Source organism: Dermacentor andersoni, chromosome 1 (genome assembly GCF_023375885.2).
Source record: "Dermacentor andersoni chromosome 1, qqDerAnde1_hic_scaffold, whole genome shotgun sequence".
Classification (NCBI taxonomy): Eukaryota; Metazoa; Arthropoda; class Arachnida; order Ixodida; family Ixodidae; genus Dermacentor; species Dermacentor andersoni.
Genome location: NC_092814.1, coordinates 358,196,570 through 358,216,398, shown reverse-complemented (window position 1 = coordinate 358,216,398; position 19,829 = coordinate 358,196,570). Strand labels below are relative to the sequence as shown.

General features: G+C 45.7%; 1 protein-coding gene across 1 annotated transcript in view; it reads left to right on the top strand.

Moving 5' to 3' along the window:
- The window catches only part of LOC126516602 (PR domain zinc finger protein 12-like), a 38,611-nt gene extending 24,857 nt beyond the window's left edge, over positions 1–13,754 (top strand). The window contains exons 5-6 of the mRNA XM_055063823.1: positions 4,905–5,150; positions 12,570–13,754. Coding sequence (XP_054919798.1) covers positions 4,905–5,150; positions 12,570–12,841 — 518 coding nt within the window. The 3' untranslated portion in view covers positions 12,842–13,754. The remainder of the gene's footprint in view (positions 1–4,904; positions 5,151–12,569) is intronic.
- The last annotated feature ends 6,075 nt before the right edge of the window (positions 13,755–19,829 follow it).

Sequence of the window (19,829 nt, the reverse complement as noted above, 5' to 3'; positions counted from 1 at the left end):
TGTTCTGCGTTACGAGAAAAAATTACATTGTAGTTTTACTCGTTTTTGCTGGTGCCAAAAGCACTCGAAATATTCAAATATTTGAAAATTTGGCTATTTTGGCAGTTACATCACTTCACCGTCTTTCCAAGCGCACGATTTGAACGCCTCAATCTGTACAATATGCCACTGAAAAAAATGTTGATTGACGTCCTCTAGATCAGCCGGGCAGGAAAAATAAAGTGTCACCAAAATGCCACAAAATTTTTGGCAAAATTAAATAAAAGTCGGGAAGGAGTTCTGAACTCCAGTAAACATGGAAATTTTTTCAGCTATATCTGTGGTGTTGAAAAAACACTCCTCGATTTGGTATGGAATGACCAACCTGCAAGTGTATCTGTGCCATTGTCAGAGTGGTTCTGTTCAATAAAAACGGTCTTTTACATAAGTTCACAAAAGTGGTTAATTTTGCTATCAAAAAATACATGAGTAATAATTAAGAGGTATAGGTTGGCTTAAATTTTAAGTGCAACAAAAACTCTCAGGTAATGGCAGTGATGTGCCTTTCATGTATGCATGAAATCAGATAACCTGTGAATTCGTGCATTATTTTTTGTGGCACTGAAAAAATTGAAATAGAACTCGCATGAGGAATAATTTTTGAACTCTTCCAGCAGTTCACTAATAGCTATAGTTCTTCATATAAAAATTTGTACTAGTCAAAATTAATAAGTCGCTTGACATGGAATTACTTGCTGAGGAGCCTAGTTATGATGGCAGAAAACACAACTGGATCATACAACAAGTAATGCAGCACAATCAACATCTCCCATGGCATCACTTATTGGAACTTCCGTGTTGTTTCAAAAGTATATAAGGTTTAGTGAAATTGGCAACCACCTTTCAACCAATAAATGATCATTATACAGAGTGATCCTTTCTTCAGTTTTACATATATTTTTTAATTTGCCTGTACCAGATAGCACAATTCTTTTTGAGCTGGTTTATTGAGAGGTAGGCATTGCTATCACAAGAGATGAAACATGTATTCAACTGATTCTCACAGAATTGCTAATTCCCTTAATTACTATACGGCACATGTTGCAATTTACAAATTGTAGCCCGTGAGTTTGCAAAACGTATAAACTTGAAATTAATTTGCCGGATGGCACCAGTTTTGAGATTTTTCTAGAAATATGAGACGAAATGCTTGGGTGTTCTAGTTACATTTGTGCTTCCATGCATAGAAGTACGTTTTGTTGAAAAAGTAAGTGTAACAGTGCATTTTTACTGACAGTTGGATGGCGTGTATCGTCGCTGGTTTCATTCTGAAATTATATATGCAATGGCTGTATGGTGTACCCGGCCTACACCAAGCACAAGCCGCGTTGCGTCCGAGCGTGCGTCTCTTGGCAATAAAACTCAGACCACAGCACTGCTTCCCTGTCATCTGTGTCGCTGATGAAGCCAGCTTCTGGGAATTCATTTTAAGTGCATGCACCTTGTAACATCACCGGCTACAATTTGTAAATTGCAATAGGTGCCTAAAGTAATTAATTAGAATAGTAATTAACTGAATTGGTAATTAGCTGAATATGCGTTTTCATTTCTCGTGCAAGTAATGTCAGGCACTCTGTATAATCCACCTCGATATAGAATTACGTTAGCTGCAGTAGCCAGTCTTTAAAAATTCCATAAATTTCAGACGACCACCCCGCATAGCAGTGTCTTCCGTGGGCTCATGCGAATCGTGGCATGGTTATGGTACCATTGGCTACCTAATATAGAAAGCAAGTACCTTTTTTGAGTGTTATTTTTTACTGTCATATCAGTCTGCTTGTGCATTTATTTATTCAGATATTTATTTATTTTTAATATTTACTTAGTTTGGGAAATGTGTTTTACTTGAGGGCCACCCGCTGCGCGCTAGGGCGCGCCCTAAAGGACCCTAATAAAGTTTTTCATCCATCCATCCATCCATCCATCCATCCACACAGAATACATCCGTCAGTATTCAATTTTGTTATGGCGTCAAGCTGCGGGCAGTGTGTACCTTGCAATACTTTTTTAAGAAGTTTCTGGTGTTCTCAAGCTACAAATGGTTGTACATTTCCACAGATATTTGGTTACAAATTTACACTTCACCTATAAAAATAGTTTTTGTCTGCATTAGTTCTGCACTGTTGATTTCGTGGAGGACCGTTGATTTTGCTGTGTTAAGCCAATTGAAAACTGGCATAACACTTCTGCTAGCAGCTTTACAATTTGTTTTATTACTGGCTATCAAAGAGCATGCTTTTGACCCCAGGACTGCAATGCAAAAGTGCCTGTATTTAAATTTGCTCCTGTCTTCAAGGACTATATCAACGTGACATCACGAACAATGCTATGTGGCACAACATACGTGAGCAGTATTTTATGAAAAGTGCAGTTTTAAACACTGATAAATACACATTGGGGGCCTAATGGCCTTTCAACATTCTTTCAGTGTTGTTATCCGGAGACCCCCCACTACAGCGTGCCTCATAATCAGATTGTGGTTTTGGCACGTAAAACCCAATAATTTTTAAATCTTTTCAGTGTTGACATTCAATACAACTCCAACAATACTTCAATGGGCTTTCAATGTTGAGACTTCTAGCGGCACGACTATCGCCTCCAATACCGGCGAAGAAGAAGCGGGCTCGCGTGCAGGTAGCGCGAGAATAGAACACGCTAGCCTGCTCGACCCGAACGGCCGCGTAGTTGGCCGCGCCCGAGATCCCGCTGCACTATGGCTGGCTGGCCTAAATAAACCGTGGCCATGGCGTCTACCTTTCTGCGCCACCTCCCACAAATTGCTGACACCAGACGTGGTGAGCCCAGTCATGCCAGAGTCAACCCACAAACTCAACACACCTGCAACAACGCTTCAATGGGCTTTGAATATCGACACACAACACTTTTGAACAACACTTCAATGGGCTTTCACTATTGAAATACATGGTTTCAGCAATACACGAATGATCTTTCAAATTGAAATGTCCCAATGGTGTTTCGACAAAATGTCGAGGGCCAATTATCAACACTTGTCAACTTTCTGAATTATGTTTGAACAATAGCGCAATGTGCTTTCAATGCGATTTCTCGACGTTGACTAATAACATTTCAGTAACCTTTCAACAATTTTTAAGGGATATTCTCAGTGCTCGTTCAGCTTTTTTTCCTCGTTGCGCTATTGTCAACAAGTGTATGAAGCTTTGGAGTGCGAAGGCTCTGTGCTGTCATATATCATGCTAAAAACGTAACACGTGTTATTATTGCACAACTGAGATTGTGTAGCTTTGTCAATGCATGCTTTCGTTAGGCGCTGCAAATATATTTCACAATAGGGAGAACCAATTAGCGCCTTTTACCCTCGCGTGGCAGCGCAAAAGACAAACATATTTAAGGTGCTCAATGATGGAAACCATTTCTGTGTATATCTTTCGTCCTTACAAACGCTTTGTTTATAAATGAAGTACGGGTTTCACTGTGAGGTTTGCGTTTGAGAGCCAGCGGAACCAGTTTGTCATAAAGGCATAGGACCACTTTCAGTGCATGCAGAGATGACAGCGTCATGACGACGCGACGAGAATAGTTGAGATGCTCCTAGTTAATCGCGCGCCTTACGTTCGGTCATCGCGGTGCTAACATCATTAAATTATGAAGCTGCACAAGCTCGACACATGGCAGCCGATTGGGTAATGCAAGTAAACAGGCACGCTCTTCGAGCAGCGCAAACACATCCTAGTTGTTGAATCGGCAGCTACATAGTGCTGCACACATACAACTGCATCGCCTCTCGCGTGTACCGGTGAAACCTTGACTTCATCGCAGCCCTTTCACGCCGGAAAAGTGTGTTTAGTTCACTAAATAAAGAATTTGACTAATACAATAGAAATAACCTGCCAAGTGGCTTGGTCTGTGCAAGAAGCAACAGTGCTTTTGACTGCAGGTACATTGGCGGTGGACGGACAACATAACACTCAAATAAAGCTCTGGCATATGTACAGGAACATCATGTACAATACGTATACATTATTGGCGAGACAAAAAGCTCTGATTTTTTGCTTGTACTCGACACTAAAAGGAATTTGACCGCGAAACTAGCCTCAAAAGCCTCATAACTGGAAACAGGCAGCCAACCCGATGCGGCAAAACAGGTGCGCAGTTACTCTCCAGAAAAAGCACAAAAATCATCACTTCTGCCAGTTTCATAGCATTCCGTCATTGCTCCTAGCACAGCGCACAATATACAAGCCTAAAACTATTTTTGATATCTCACCTTGCATAACTCTATGAGCGAAGCCACGTGAACGAGCAAACTGCGAGGGCGAGCGACGAGGTAAAGCGCGAGTAGCGAGGAAACAAGGAGAACGAGAGGCCAGGCAAGGAGGAATGTCGCTACTTTTAGTTTTATTCAGGGGGGCTCACGCGTCCGCGGCTGAGGTGGCGTTGGTCGTGCAGGGGAAGGCGAAAAAAGAACCAGAAAGCTCGCCTTCGCGCATGTAATGAGGAAGTAAATTCTTCTTGCGGGTAGAAGGGATTCGAATTGCGCTGCTGGCGTACGCGCATGCTGCCTCAGAAACCATGGCGGGTTCAAGGTTGCGTTATACTCGCTAGTAGTAAGCAGTGCCGCTTGAAAAAAAGGCTCGGTGTAAGTTGTGTGCGCTTGTGTGTGTGTGTGTGTTTCTATGCCGTTTTGCTATGCCGGATGGTCTTAAGCGATATTTCCACCTTGACGTGGTGCGGTGCCCCGGTTCATTCGGGATGCGGGCAGTCTGTACATTGGCTCTAATTACTGAATTCCACTGAAAGTGATAGGACCGAAGCAACTCATACAAAATAGGACACCACGTCTCTGTCCAAACGTGCTTAGCATGTGATGTTTCTGTTTCTGGCAGACGGCAGCAGTGGCCCACGCTCGTGTGTCAACGGGAGCGGCAGCAGCATCTACGGCTCGTCTACGGCGCCTAGTGGCGGCTCAGGCCGGCTGAAGTGTGTGGTGTGCAGGCGCGGCTTCAACTCACGAAGCAACCTGCGTTCGCACATGCGCACACACACGCTGGAGAAGCCCTTCGCGTGCAAGTTCTGCGGCCGCTCGTTCAGCCAGTCCTCGACGCTTAGGAACCATCTGCGGCTGCACACCGGTGAGCATGCGCGTTGCGACCAACTTATTGAATCGTGGAAACACACAAGAACTAAACGCAGAGAGGTTAAGTAAAACCGTGCCCGGTTGGCTTATGCACTTGAGAAAGGCGAAGATAGGTAGGAAAAGAGAAATATTTTGAAGGAATAGGCCATCAGTAAGAACGTACTCGCAGAGGCTTGTTGACTAACAGACACAGGTGGCCACACCGACCAGTCACCTTCAGAAATCACTAGCATCGTGTATGAAAGAGTGCTTAGGCCATGGTCCCTTAAACTTCTGCTGCAAGATCAATTTGTCATTTAAGCGGCTGAAACTATAGCTCGCACAGCACGTGATTGCTTGCGGCATTGTTGGCGATCCCGACGAGGAATGAATGAGATCTCGTAAATAATGTAATACATTTTTTTGGCGACGGGAGAACCCGGGTGACAGGCGAACTCCCAAGTAAGGGTCATGTAAATACAAGCGAGAGCTGGTAAAACTTGATAGATTCCATAGCGACAGTGTTATCGGGCGAATAAATAAGTAAAATAATCATGCAGCATCCGTTTAGACGGCAGTGGAGACACACCTAAAATTGTTCTTGAGCATAGAGCACGGTTTCGCTGTCAATACCGACAATTCTGCAGTGGCTGGACAGTAAACAGATGTCCTTTATGGATCACTTGGTGGTCAGCGTACCTTATTTGATACACTCACTAGGTGACCGCGAGAACCATGACGTAGGGCAAACTACAGAGCATTGATACGAGCCCCATAAAACGAGAAAGATAAGCACCCCTCCACACCACGCCTGACAATCTGAAGAACAGAAAAGAACGGAAAGAGAAAAAGCATTTTCAGTCCCACCAATGGCAAATTTGGGCATGAGACCACATAATGGTATTACATAGTGCTCCATCTCATTCATCTCATCCGCAACAATCATCATCATCATCAGCCTGATTACGCCCACTGCAGGGCAAAGGCCTCTCCCATACTTTTCCAACTACCCCGGTCATGTACTAATTGTGGCCATGTTGACCCTCCAAACTTCCTAATCTCATCTGCCCACCTAACTTTCTGTCGCGCCCTGCTACGCTTCCCTTCCCTCGGAATCCAGTCCGTAACCCTTAATGACCATCGGTTATCTTCCCTCCTCATTACATGTCCTGCCCATGCCCATTTCTTTTTCTTGATTTCAACTAAGATGTCATTAACGCGCGTTTGTTCCCTCACCCAATCTGCTCTTTTCTTATCCCTTAACGTTACACCTATCATTCTTCTTTCCATAGCTCGTTGCGTCGTCCTCAATTTAAGTAGAACCCTTTTCGTAAGCCTCCAGGTTTCTGCCCCGTACGTGAGTACTGGTAAGACACAGCTGTTATACACTTTTCTCTTGAGGGATAATGGCAACCTGCTGTTCATGATCTGCGAATGCCTGCCAAACGCAACAACCTCCGCAACAATAGAATGCATCAAAACATATGCTTTTATACTGTACTGAACGATATGCTTCTGTAGACAATACTTCGTGTAAGAAGGTCATACATGCGTATAGAAGTGATTATTGGCGTATAGACGCTTCACAGTACCGATTCACGGGCGCTGCTATCTTTGAACAAGTGTCCGTGCCTTCTGGATTCCCCTTCCCGATAGCAGACAACGTGCTAAGTGAATGCAAGAAACCACTGTTTTTGGTTTCTGGGTAAATTATACGGCAGGGATGTGACGCTTTCAATCAAACACACAAACGGAAAAAAAGAAATGGGCACTTCTTCTTTTATAATTGGTAGAAACGAACACGCGTTCACGTATGAAACGTAAGAATTTAACTTTTTTCTTTCTGCGAATTGACGTCGTAACTGTAACGAAACTTCATAGAGTATCCATACTGAGTCCAACTTCACGTATGAAGTCCATTCTTTATGGAGGATCAAAAGACGAAGTGCCAGCAGAAAAACTGGAAAAACACGGTCGCCTTTCTCTCTTCGACTGCCCGGCTTTACACCAATATTTCAGGCAGAGTTACTGGCTATCATTCCAGCTCTACGAAAACTTCCCTCATCTATTCATTCAGCCGTAATCATAACCGACTCCTTATCTATTTGTTCTGCTCTATCAGTGTCAAATTCATCTACCATTCTCAGATATTTTTCTTCATATATCCCCCAGCATTTACGCCTCGTCCGTTTGGTATGGGTACCAGGACACATAGGACTCACTTTAAACAAGTCAACAGACGCACTAGCGGCGGCATCTCTTAAAGGCCCAGTAATGAAGATCGTAAAACCTTTGGCATACATCAAGGCTGCAAGATTAAAAAGGTGTTTCCAAGAACATGCCAAATCATGTATATTAAAGGGACACAGCAGCAAGTATTAAGTCAAGATAAAGTGAAAGATTAGTGCTCGAGAATCTCTGAGGCGTCAATATTATCATGAACACAGCCTTAACGATCGAGAAATTGAGGCAAATGCAGGACATGATGAGACTCCCCCGGGACATTCAAGTACTTGGCCGATGACGAAAGCGCTCCTCAGGTAAATTTTGTCACTAGTGCTCAACCACTCGTTGCAAAGAAACACCCTTGTATTGTAATATAAGACGAGATAAAATGCTACATTCGTAGTTCCATTCCATTTTTAGAAAAAATAACTCTTTGAAATTACCTTTACAACGATGCGGGCGGTCGAAAGGTTTCGTTTTCGCTCGTCTCTGCGCCGCCAACGCTTTCGCGTTTCAGTTTCGTTATCACGTAGTGCGGCGTTGGTTTTGCTGGCTCGCAAAACTCACACAAACTGCAAGAAGCAGAGAATTCAACTTCCATGTGATGTCACCGGATACCCACATGGTCTACGCCACTTTAGCAAAAAGCAGCTGCAGCGGCGAATACACCGCTCTGTCTTGGCTCGGTACCGCCATCTGTCGGTCGCGGTTTTACAGCAAAGGTTGGTGATGGCGTATGCGACGTCACCACTCCCGCGGATCGGTGGCGGGAGATTTGAATTTCAGAAAAAATATTCGGACCCTTCAGACGCAATTTTCTCGTAAACTAAGTCTTTTCTTGGCCCGAAACAAGCGTAGCGAGGTTTCTGGAATGGTAGTTAAACATTCAACGTCGAATTAGTATTTACCTCTAGTGTCCCTTTAAATAAGACCAATCTTCATCGCCTTAGATTCCCTTGGCACATCAGATGGTGTTCAACAAAAAAAATTTGAAGTTTCATTCACAAGAATGCATTGTCGAATACCAATGATTAATTTTTATTCTCACAAGTTTGGTTTGGCACCTTACCCTCAATGTTTTTATTGCAACGAACATGAAACTATGGAAGATTTCTTTATATACTGTAGTAGTTTTGACCTGCACAGAAAATGACTTTTAGAAGGTCCCCTTAGCCAACTTGGAATTGTTTCTTTACACAAAACTACCAATATTTTCGCAGTCCCTTTAGTTTAACGTTGATAGAGAGACTTTGGGACTGTAAAGTGCACTACGGACGAGACACCGAAGTAGAAGAAGACAGGACGAACGCAGACTACCAACTGGTTTATGGAAACCACACAATGCTGCCTCTTCGAACAAAGCGCGTGCGCAAGCCCAATCATATCCACATGACCATAGAACACTCCCTCACTAATCCCCTATCTACACAAAAAATGAAGCTCTTTCTTGAAAAGCCACACCTATGGTTCGCTGACGCACGACCACTTTGGTCCTTTGCTCATCCTAACGCCTTCGTTCTATTAAAAATCGGCTTGCACTTCTTCACACATGACCTCCAATGCACTGGTAGGTACTTTCCGCTGCCATCTTTTAATGCGCTAGAGTGCTCCATTAAAAGCTCATTAATACATCTTCCGCTTTGCCCCCCATAGAGCATTCCACGGGTCAGCGGAAACTCATACACCACTTACGTTCTACATGGTACATACATGCATCTTCGTTTCATGCCTCATCCATCTCTCTTGATTTTATGCACGTTAGAAAGGGTGCATAAGCGTGACAACTTGCAGGGTGCTTCGAAAATCACATCAACACCGAATTTTCCGGCCACCCTCTTGATCCCACCCGAAACGTTATGGACAAATGGCATTACCTCAAACTTTCGCCTCTCTATTTATCTGGTTTTCCAACCCCAGTGCCGGCGATATGGAGACATATGGCCTTCAACAGCGGCTTAGCTATGGCCTGGACTAGGGCCTGCGGAAAATCTGCATTACGAAGACGTTTCAACTAGGAGGAGAAAATAGCTTGGACCTTGCCGTGACATCACTTGGCAAGAGATGACCTCATCCCTGACACCGGACTGCCCCTCTTGACCAGCTTGAGTGACATGAATCAAACGGCAGAAGTGCCTTATTTGAACTAGGCGAGTACGACCAAAACCGGAGGCCGTTATCATCGAAGAACAGCCTTATGTCTAAAAACTGCAAAGCATTCTCGGGCAATTCAAAGGCAAAATTCAACTTGGTGGCTGCGGACTTGAAAGACTCAAGAACGTATTTCTTGAGTCCTTCGTGAGATTTCAGGATACTTTGTATGTATAAAAACGAGGTATATGTATTCGATCAAGTGTTGCACCGGTACTCACTCAGATCTTTTTAGCCGAATTAGATTGGTTGTTGTCGCGGGTACTTACTGACGGCTGCATATTTTGTGTATTTAGATACGCGGACGAGTTTTTAATCCGGTTAAATACTAACTCTGACGATGACCTTGAAGAAGTAGCGAAATACATTCCTCAGTCCTTCAAATCCGCAGCCACCAAGCTGAATTTTACCTTTGAATTGCCCGAGAATTCTTCTTTGAAGTTTTTAGACATCAAGGTGCTCTGCGATGATAAAGACCACTTATGTTGGTCGTACTGGTCTCATCAAATAAGGCACTTCCACCGTTTGATTCATGTCACTCAAAGCTGGTCAAGAGGGGCTTTGCGTTGTCATGCTTGAGGTCATCTCTTGCCAAGTCATGTCACCATAAGGTCCAAGATAATTTCTCATTCCAGGTGAAATGTCTTTGTAATGCAGGTTTTCCGCAGGCCCTACTCCAAGCCATAGCATAGTCGCTGTTAAAGGTCATATGCTATCATACCAGCAGCACTGGGGTTGAAAAAGGAGAAGAGAGAGAGGCGAAAGTTTGAGGTAATGCTACATGTCCAGAAGGTTTCGCACATGGAGGAAGGGAAAAAAAACTAGGAGGGAGCGTCACGCGATTCTGCTGCAAGCCAATCTTCTCTGAAACTGCCCTTCCCACTCGCCGGGGTCTTGTAAGCCGTGCTGCTTGGGTAGAAACAGGCCGACATTGTTGCCGGACCATTCGTGTTTGTTTGGTACGTGGTAACGATTAGTGGCTCAGCGGCGCCCGCCGTCAAAGGCATGGAAGTGCGTAGGAAGTATAACGCGTGTGTTTCTGCTACTGCGGGCGTCGTTCTTCGCTTCAGATGTGTTGCCTTGAAACGTGGGAGAAAGACTGAGGAGCCAGACCCACAGCGACATAATTCTCAAAGCATCACTTGCGCTCACCACCGCAGTTATTCGGCACTCTCACCTCGAAACCCGTCCAGAGTATGCCGGCCCGAGCGCGGTCTATTGTTTCGTCAATCCAGCTGTTGTGTACCTGAAACTCCGGTGCGTATTTTCTTGCTAATTTTTGTTCCGCTATCTAGCAACTATATAAAATGAGACGAGACCTTTCGCGTGATAGTTATTTGTTGCGCGTTTGCTTAGTAACAGGTTCTGCTGTGCGTCTTTCATTGTGAAAGAAATAAACAGCATTACCTTGCACTATAAACGACGAAGTCACCGCCTTTCCTTGAGATATACGTGCACTATTTTGTAAGATATTGGTTGGTGCGACGTCCTTACGCTCTTCAGACGTGCCTATCTGTTGAGAGGCAGAAGGCATTGAGCAGAACGACAGCGTCGACTGGCACCATGTGCCGTAGCAGTGGGCCGGCAAGGCCTCAAATATGGTTGGGGTACCCGGCTCGCCAGTCCATCACTGGGTACAAGATGGGACGAATTTTTTTCACACGGAAAAGCAGTCGCTGCGGACCCTGGACGCTCGCTTGAGCGCCTGCGCATGTTTGCAAGGGCGAAAGACATCATATTGTTGCCCAGAAGATGCCCCCAAACGCGACGAATCGCCGTGGAAAGGGCGGCGTGGTTGCCCTCACACGTTTCTTCGTTTCCCTGAAACCGCCCTGAAACGCGACCAGTCGTCGTTGAGGTGGCTGTCGCAGGTTTTTGGGCACAATGCCGGTTAATTGCCCGACGCATTCATTCGCTACAGCATTGGCGCCTGTCTGCTGCTTGCTTAAGCGGCGAAGCGCGTGGTGGTTCGGTGCGTTACCTGAATGACATAACACAGACTCGACTGCTTCACACACTTGAATTCCTTCATTCAACCTCGGCGTGCGTTTGCCACGCCGATTATGTGTGCATTTTCCGAAACCCCCGCAGCAGACGCCACCAAAGCGAGCCGACTAAAGCTACCGCTTGCCTATCACGTGAGGGCCTATTTCCCATCATCTAATTTCTTTAAACTTTGTATGACTAGGCTTCAAAATTGTCACGTGACGCTCCATCCTAGTATTTTCCTTCGTCCATGGTTTCACATATGATGAACAGGGTGGCGAAAAATTCGGTGTTGATGTGATTTTTGCCGCACCCTGCAAGTCGTCGCGTTTATGCGCCTTTTCTAACGTAGAATAAGCCAAGAAAGATGGATGTGGCATAAAACACAGATGCACATGTGTATACCATGTAGAACAGAGGTGGTGTACGAGTTTCCGCTGCCCCGTCAATTGGTGTATGTGGGGCAAACATGAAGATGTATTAATAAGCGTTCTATGCAGCGCTCTAACTCATTAAGTGCAAGCTGGCTTTTGATAGAACGAAGGTGTTAGTGCGAGCAGAGGACCAAAGCGCTCGTGAAACTTTGGACGCTTCTTTGATAGCAAGACATGGCCCAGATAGGTGCGTCACTGTATCATCAGGGTATCTTTTCAAGAAAGAGCTTGATTTTTGGTGTAGATAGGGGGCTTGGAGAGGGAGTGTGCTACGGTCACGCGGTTATGATTGCGCTTGCGCATGTGCATTGTTAGAAGAGGCAGCATTGTGCGGTTTCAGTAAACCAGTTGTGAGTCTGGGTTTGTCCTGTCTTCTTCTACTTCGGTGTCTCGTCCATAGTGCACTTTACATTCCCAAAGTCTCTCTATTAACGTTAGACTAAAGTGACTGCGAAAATATTGGTAGTTTTAGTGCAAATAATTTTTTTTACACACACACTAACTTTTGTTACAGTGATTAAATTTGTTTCAATAAAATTTATACCGTAATTTAAAACATGCACACAGTATCAGGCAAGTGTTTAGCACTGCAATACTTTGAATTTGTCAATTAACACTGCTACCATTTTCATTTCCAATAGGTGAGCGACCGTACAAATGCCTGGTGTGCCAGCGTGCCTACAGTCAGTTGGCGGGACTGCGTGCTCACCAGCGCAGTGCTCGGCACAGGCCTCAGAGTGGCGCTCCTCCTGGCAGGGAGTTTGGTGACGAGGGATGTGGTCGTGACGAAGTCAGGTCCCGGAGAGGGCCGCTGCCTGAGGTGCCGACTCGGAAGGAACAGGCCCTGCCCTTGTGCCGACCCCAAGGACCCACGACAGCGAACCCATTGCATAGCTCCCTGCTCTCTGTGTAGAGTTGCCTGCAGAAGCTCCTTGGTTCTAGTGTTAAACCGTGTGGGGACTCAATGACAATCTAGTGAGGAACCAAGAGAAGCAGTGAACACATGTGCAGGTCTGAAGACTTTATCTGCCGGCTGTAGGGTGTCTTGCAGCTGCATACTACAGCAAGGAAGAGCTAAGTCGCTGGAAATACGGCTGCTTCAGAGACTTGTGTGGGCCTGCAGACAAGGAAAAAAGAGCGCAATACCCTTTGGGCCATTCATGTTCAACTGTAGAAGAGGAGAAGTAAAGAAAAAAAAAAGGAATTTAGTTTGCGGGAATCAGCTTGCTTCGTCGCTCTTGTTGACAATGACCAAATAATGTATGGCTTGAAGCGTCAAGGGAATAAAATCAACGACTCAATGAATAAATTAATGAAAATTATTTATTCGTCAGAAAAGAACGAGAGACAAAGAAAGGCAGGGACCTGACCACACGCATGTCCAATTTGCTACCCTGCATTGGGGGAGAGGGAATGAAGCGGCGAAAGGAGAGAAAAAGGGAAGAGAGAGCACACTAGTCGCACGCACACTTGAAGGTGCACACTAAGTCTACAAATGGTCGGAGACCTGTCGACCTAAAATACTCTAACAGAGCATTCGTTGCTTTATCCAACAGCGACAGATATGGTCCAAGAATCTTGCTTTCTGAAAACGCTCTTAGTCTGTCCGCAGTGCGCGGCACTGGTCATTGGAAGAAAACAAAAGCACAGGACGCATTCAGTATTTCCTTTTACCCCCCAGGAGTCGCACGTCATACATTTCGATGAGGAGTGAGTAGTATGCTTTCGTGAATGCAACCCCGAGACGGCATAACAACGATACATTGGAACGGGAACTTTGTGATGGCAGTTGCAGCTTTAACGAAGAATCAAGTTTATGTAGGCGGCACCTTCTGAGAACTAGGAAACGAACAATAAGTGTGTGTGATAGTCAGAAAGCATATTGAAAGCATATTTAGCGCAAGCAAACAAGGACAGAAGGGAGACGACACCACAATGCGCTGTGGTGTCGTCTCCCTTCCGTCCTTGTTTGCTGGCGCTAAATATGCTTTCAGTTTACCAACACGCCCAACAAATGGCAATGCTGATAGTCAGAGCCAGGAATTAAAGTCTCCTTGCAGCATGGTTTCTTGATAGTGGCGTCGAAACCACTCGGCTTCCTCCATGGGCGGACGGGGCTGCCTCGTCGGAAAATATATTTCCAGTAATTCCAGTAATACCGGTATGTCCTGGCAGCAACTGAAATTTCTCGTGTCTTTTCTCATGAGCTTATTGGTGATCATTTCTTATCTCAGGTACTACTAATTGCTTACGAGTCCTGTCGCATGCACACAACAAACTCTGAAGCCTGGCTGCTGTTGTGTTGCAAAATATGACCCATTTTCGTGGTCGCTCTCGCAGGACCTGTATAGCAGCACACAGGGCAGCAAGCCCTGCCGCCGTAAATGTTGTTTATGCGACAATTAAAATTTGATTTTGACCAGCATAGCCGGAGTGACAAAGACACCAATGCAGCTTAAGGACAAGACCGGCCCATCATTATAGATTTGCATTCGGTCCCTATATGTCTTGTTTAGTAGCAGCAGCATCGCTTGTTTTAACACTGTTATTAGGTGATCAACCTTTTTAGTTATCCCCAGAATAGTGAGGCGCACCTGCGACCTGTGGAGAAGAAGGTCTCGCTGCTGGTGTATATCCCCACAAAATACGGTCTTGATGAGTGGCGATAACTTCGGAAAATGTCGCTCGTTGTCTTTGGGAGGGCAAGAGGTCCAAGTTGAGACCAAGAATGTCGGCGATATGTCGACTGTGCACCCTGAGACAATGAGCAGTGATTTATGTTGAGATTGGATTATCTTTGCCATGCACGCACGAGTGCTGCAGAAGTGGAAGCCCTTTAAGGTAGTCGCGCACAAGTGCGCAGTGCCTGGTACTGTAAACCCTCCAATGAGCGAACATTGTATTTGTACACATTGGACAGGCACTGGCAAGCTGTGACGCAATAATCCTAGAAATACAGGTAAATCTCGATATATCGAAGTCGGTAAAATCGGCAATTTGCTTCGTTATATCGAAGTTTCGATGTTTTGAAATTCGTCCTTTAATGCAAATAAGCGCAGTCGCCGATCAATTTTTATTTCATGGAAAGGGGCCGCAGAATTTCCTAAAATATCGGGCGACCTAAAAAAATTGGCTCAAGGCTTAGCTTGGTTAAGCCTGGAAGATTGCGAAAGCAATACCCTTGGCTGCGCCTTGGTTCGGCTGATGGTGTGGACATGGTTGCCCTTTGTCAAACTCATGGCTATACATCATCCGACATAGCGCAAGGCAGCGCGCCGACCACTGCGAAGAGCCGAGCTGTAGCCCCATTTATCCTCCTAGCGTGACGTCACACCAGCGAGCGCCCTCTCTCGGTAGCGCCGCAGCAGCGGTGCGCAAGGCTTCGCCTCCACCATCGATGCCGCGAGCTGGGGCCCCGTCTCTCGGTCTGGCGTGACGTCACACCAGCGAGCGCCCTCTCTCGGTAGCGCCGCAGCAGCGGCGCGCAAGGCTTCGCCTCCACCATCGATGCCGCGAGCTGGGGCCCCGTCCCTCGGTCTGGCATGACGTCACACGGTCACGTGACGCGCAGATGTGTAAGGAGGCGCCACGACCACCGATGGGCCGAAACTGCGAGCAGTATTGCTTTCGCAATAAAAGCAAACTTGAATCAGAAAAGATGTCGTTTTAATATATTAAGGAGCCGGTGACGAATGATACTGTTTCATGCAACGTGCGTCGCCAGTAGCTTCACAATGGCAGTACCAATTAAGCAAAGCCAGCCACGCTTTCGCGTGCACTCCGCCTCCGCGGCTGATAGCGGCACTGGCAGCGGGGAGCCAATGCTTCGTCTGACTGTCGCCCCAAGGGGTCACCGAAACTCGAGATTACGCAACATCTAATACTAAACGCGCTGGAAGAGAGCTTACAAGGTACCACGCCCTCTCGGCACGCCCACTCTATGCACACGAGGCAGATTAACTCTAATACAGGGCGCACAGCTGTGTACGGCTGCGTAGCCACGGCCGAGACGCGCACCAACTCTCTCCCTCACCCGCGCTTGATCGCGTTAGCGCGAGCTCATTTCCCTCCTCCTCTTTGCCTTTGCTCGCGCGGGAGGGCGGCACTCGCGAAGCCACCATCTTTCTTGTCTCACCCTCCCACACTTTCACTCGCACCTAAAGCACACTGTGCGCTGGGCGCGAAAGGATCTTATGGTACTTGACTTTACATAGAACATGATGCGGCTCCACTTCGGCGGTCGCTCTTGTGGCGCGGCGAGCGATTTGAGAGGTGTGCTTCGAGCAGCCGCTTGTAGTTGAATCATTTGACCATCTTCGTCCGTGGAAGTTTTCATTTATTGTCTCGGCATTCCTTTGCGGTGGCAGTGAAATTTCGTTATATTGAAATCGCATACAAACACACTTCGTTATATTGAGGTTCTAAATACATGGTGTTTTATTGACAAGAGGTTATGAAAAGCTAAATACTTTGTTATATTGAATTTCGTTATATTGAAGTCTGTTATGTCGAGGTTTAACTGTAAATCCCTGTATAGCTGTAACATGGGGCACACGGATGTTCTCCATGATTTATAATTTATGGGGTTTTACGCGCCAAAACCACTTTCTGATTATGAGGCACGCCGTAGTGGAGGACTCCGGAAATTTCGACCACCTGGGGTTCTTTAACGTGCACCTAAATCTAAGTACACGGGTGTTTTCGCATTTCGCCCCCATCGAAATGCGGCCGCCGTGGCCGGGATTCGAACCCGCGACCTCGTGCTCAGCAGCCCAACACCATAGCCACTGAGCAACCACGGCGGGTTCTCCATGATTTACCATACATGAGGTTCAAGACATGCACAACAGACAACAGTCTCTTCAGGTATGCGGAATGGGGTTCCACGAAAAGCACCTATTGATTATGATACCTGAAGATTGATGATTCATAATTGACAGTCTGTTCGTTAGCGCAGACTGGGTATGGCATCACGGATTTGCGCGTGAATGCAATAAACGTGAACTTCTCCGTGTATATTGTCAGGCCTTGTGTTTGAGGTAGGCTGATGTCAGGGTTGCTACCTGCTGCCTGTCGCACAGGAATCTCAACGACATAAATAAGCCAGCTTACTCCAACAGTGCGCAAGAAGCCCAACTTGATCCCACAGAGAATGGAAGGAGCAAGTACACGCAGACAATGCAATACCTCCTTGTCCAGGCTCTCCTCACGTCTAGGGCCAGATACCGTGTTAACGCCTTCAACTTGACGGCTGCGCGCTTTCACAAACTCGAACGGCTTGTGGCCAACGCCTACCTACCTACAACTTCTACGCTTCATGTTTGCACAGACAGCTAATCGGTGGTGAGGATGCTAAGATCAGTTAATGCAGTTACGAGTCCTCTACTCACTTCATCAAACAAGAATGCCAGTGGTCACTAACCGACAATGACATTACTAGATGTGTACACTGCGCACCCGGATATAGCGGGATCTCGGAGAACGGGAGGGACAAAATGCGGTGAACGAGGTACTAGCTACCACCCGCCGTTGCGACCACAATATCAGCCTCCCGCCAACCATGGATCTCTCATCTGAAGTCCGCTTCAAAGTTGCTTCAAAAGCGTAACAATTGTGAACGGCTGGCACGGCAAACACTGAATGACCCGGGACCGCTCTCACCTCTGCTACTAAGAGGGCGCCAAGTTCTAGCGTACAAGGTCAGAACTGGCTCAGCGTTAATTTCGGGCGTCTTGTCCCGCCGGCGATTGTACCGTAACAAACGCAGTGCCTCCGAATTAAACACACCCCCACCTTCACCTGACCTTACCTGCAAAGCATGGAAAACGGACGCCCCCATTCATTTATCACATGCTATGGGCGTACAGTGCATTAACTTATTAGGGTTCCAAGCATCGTGCTTTGATGGCACACCTCGATGATTGAATCTGACACCGAATGGACGCGTGAGGCACCTTTCACGCGCTCTACGCATTCGGCCGCGAAACCGGCGTCGTCCGTCTCTTTTAGAGGAGCTCTGGTAGACAATCGGGATCGGTCGCTGATGCCACTGCGTGCCTCCTCTCTCCTTTGCTCCCATCAATGCATATTCTCCCTTAGACCATAGAGCCAGCATCATGTTGTTAAACACTGTGTTCATTCACTCAGTTATGCTATTGTCACGTAGTAGTGACGGTGAATAATACAGCGGTAAAACTGTGAATGACAAAACTAACTTTTTATTGGGCGAAGTTGTGCCCACGAAAGCAAGTTACACTCACAGCACAGCAATAGCGGCGAACATGGTTAGCGATCGTGGAAACCTGATCAGCGGGTCAAGCGCGTCGGCCTTTATACATCAGTCATCGAAGGTTCCAGAGTAATCGCTGGTGCCCGCGTGCCTTCCTGAAAGTTCTACACCATTCGCGTCGCGCATACATGCAATCATAATACACAATTGAGGTTCGGTGACAACAGACAGCGGATAGAACAATCGATAACATTCCAGAAACTTCCGATACATGTACGCGCGTTCTGCGCTGAGCGATAACATTTGTCAGACAATGAAACGTGGTCGATAAACAGGTGCACGTGTCAGTACCACCTCTAATAATAAAAAAAAAGCATTGTCCGATGCTACAAACATAAAAGGAGAGCGAAAAGCAAACGTACATTTCATGAAGAAGTAACGAAATAACAAAGAAACAAAGTCCAAAGCAACAAAGTCCAAAAAAAAGTCCAAAGTTCAGCTATGCAAAGTCCCAAAGTAATTTATTTCTTTCTTTATTTATTTATTTATTTATTTATTTATTTATTTATTTATTTATTTCAAGTACCTGCAGCGCCCGAAGGCATTATTGCAGGGGGGAATATACTGGGTTACACAAGGTCGGATAAAATACATAACTGATGAAAGAAATAACACAATAACAGAAAGATTCATGCCGCTATAAATTCAACAGTAATGCTCTGAGCGGTACTTCAGTGCGACAATCAGCAATTTCCTGCTGTAGCTGATTCCACTGGGATATTGTGTGTGGGAAAGACGAGTGCTGGAAGACGTACGTTCTACAAGTTTTTGCTCTTATTTTTAAAGATAGGTCACTTCAGTAAGCTAAGACACGAGGAGGTAAAAGGTAAGTTTCTTTATTTATTGGAACCATGTCGAAAGAAATTTTTAAAGGCATTTCTAATCTCATGTTTTTAATCTCATAATTCCCACCCCAAGCTATCCTTAACTGCAGGAATACTAGAAGTCATAATTACTACATACAAAACGGGCTGCGCGCTTTATAATATATCATATAATTAGGTTTAGGTTATATTATATATATTAGGTTTATATTTATATTAGACAGACTTTTGGTTTGCGGGACCCAGGTCACACCGAGATACTCTAATATGGGTCTTACGTTCGAAAGTAAAGTAGTTCTTTAATTTTGGGAGGAGCTAACAGGAAGTTACGTTTAACAAAATTTAGCACTTTACAGGCTTTCGCTGTAACATATTCAACGTCCTTAGTTCAAATTAAATTCGATGAGTAATAAACACCAAGATATTTATACTCAGTTACTCACGATAGCTGGACATTGTCTAATGTCCAGCTATCGTGTCAGACAATGAAGCAGGTATGAATTGTGTTTACGTGTAAAGAAGACGTACTGACACTTACTGGGTTTCACAGACATTTCCCGCCTAACACACCAGCGCGTTATGCAGTCCAAATTGCATTGCAAGTGCTCGTGGTCAGTAGAAGGCCTAATGCAGTGATAATTTACACAATATTCCGCATACACACGCGCTTTGCATGACACAACCTGAGCAATATTATTGATGTGTACCAGAAACAGCAATGGCCCCAAAACAGATCCCTGGCGAACTCCCGAAGTAACAGCAATGTAATCAGATTGTGAGCCATTAAT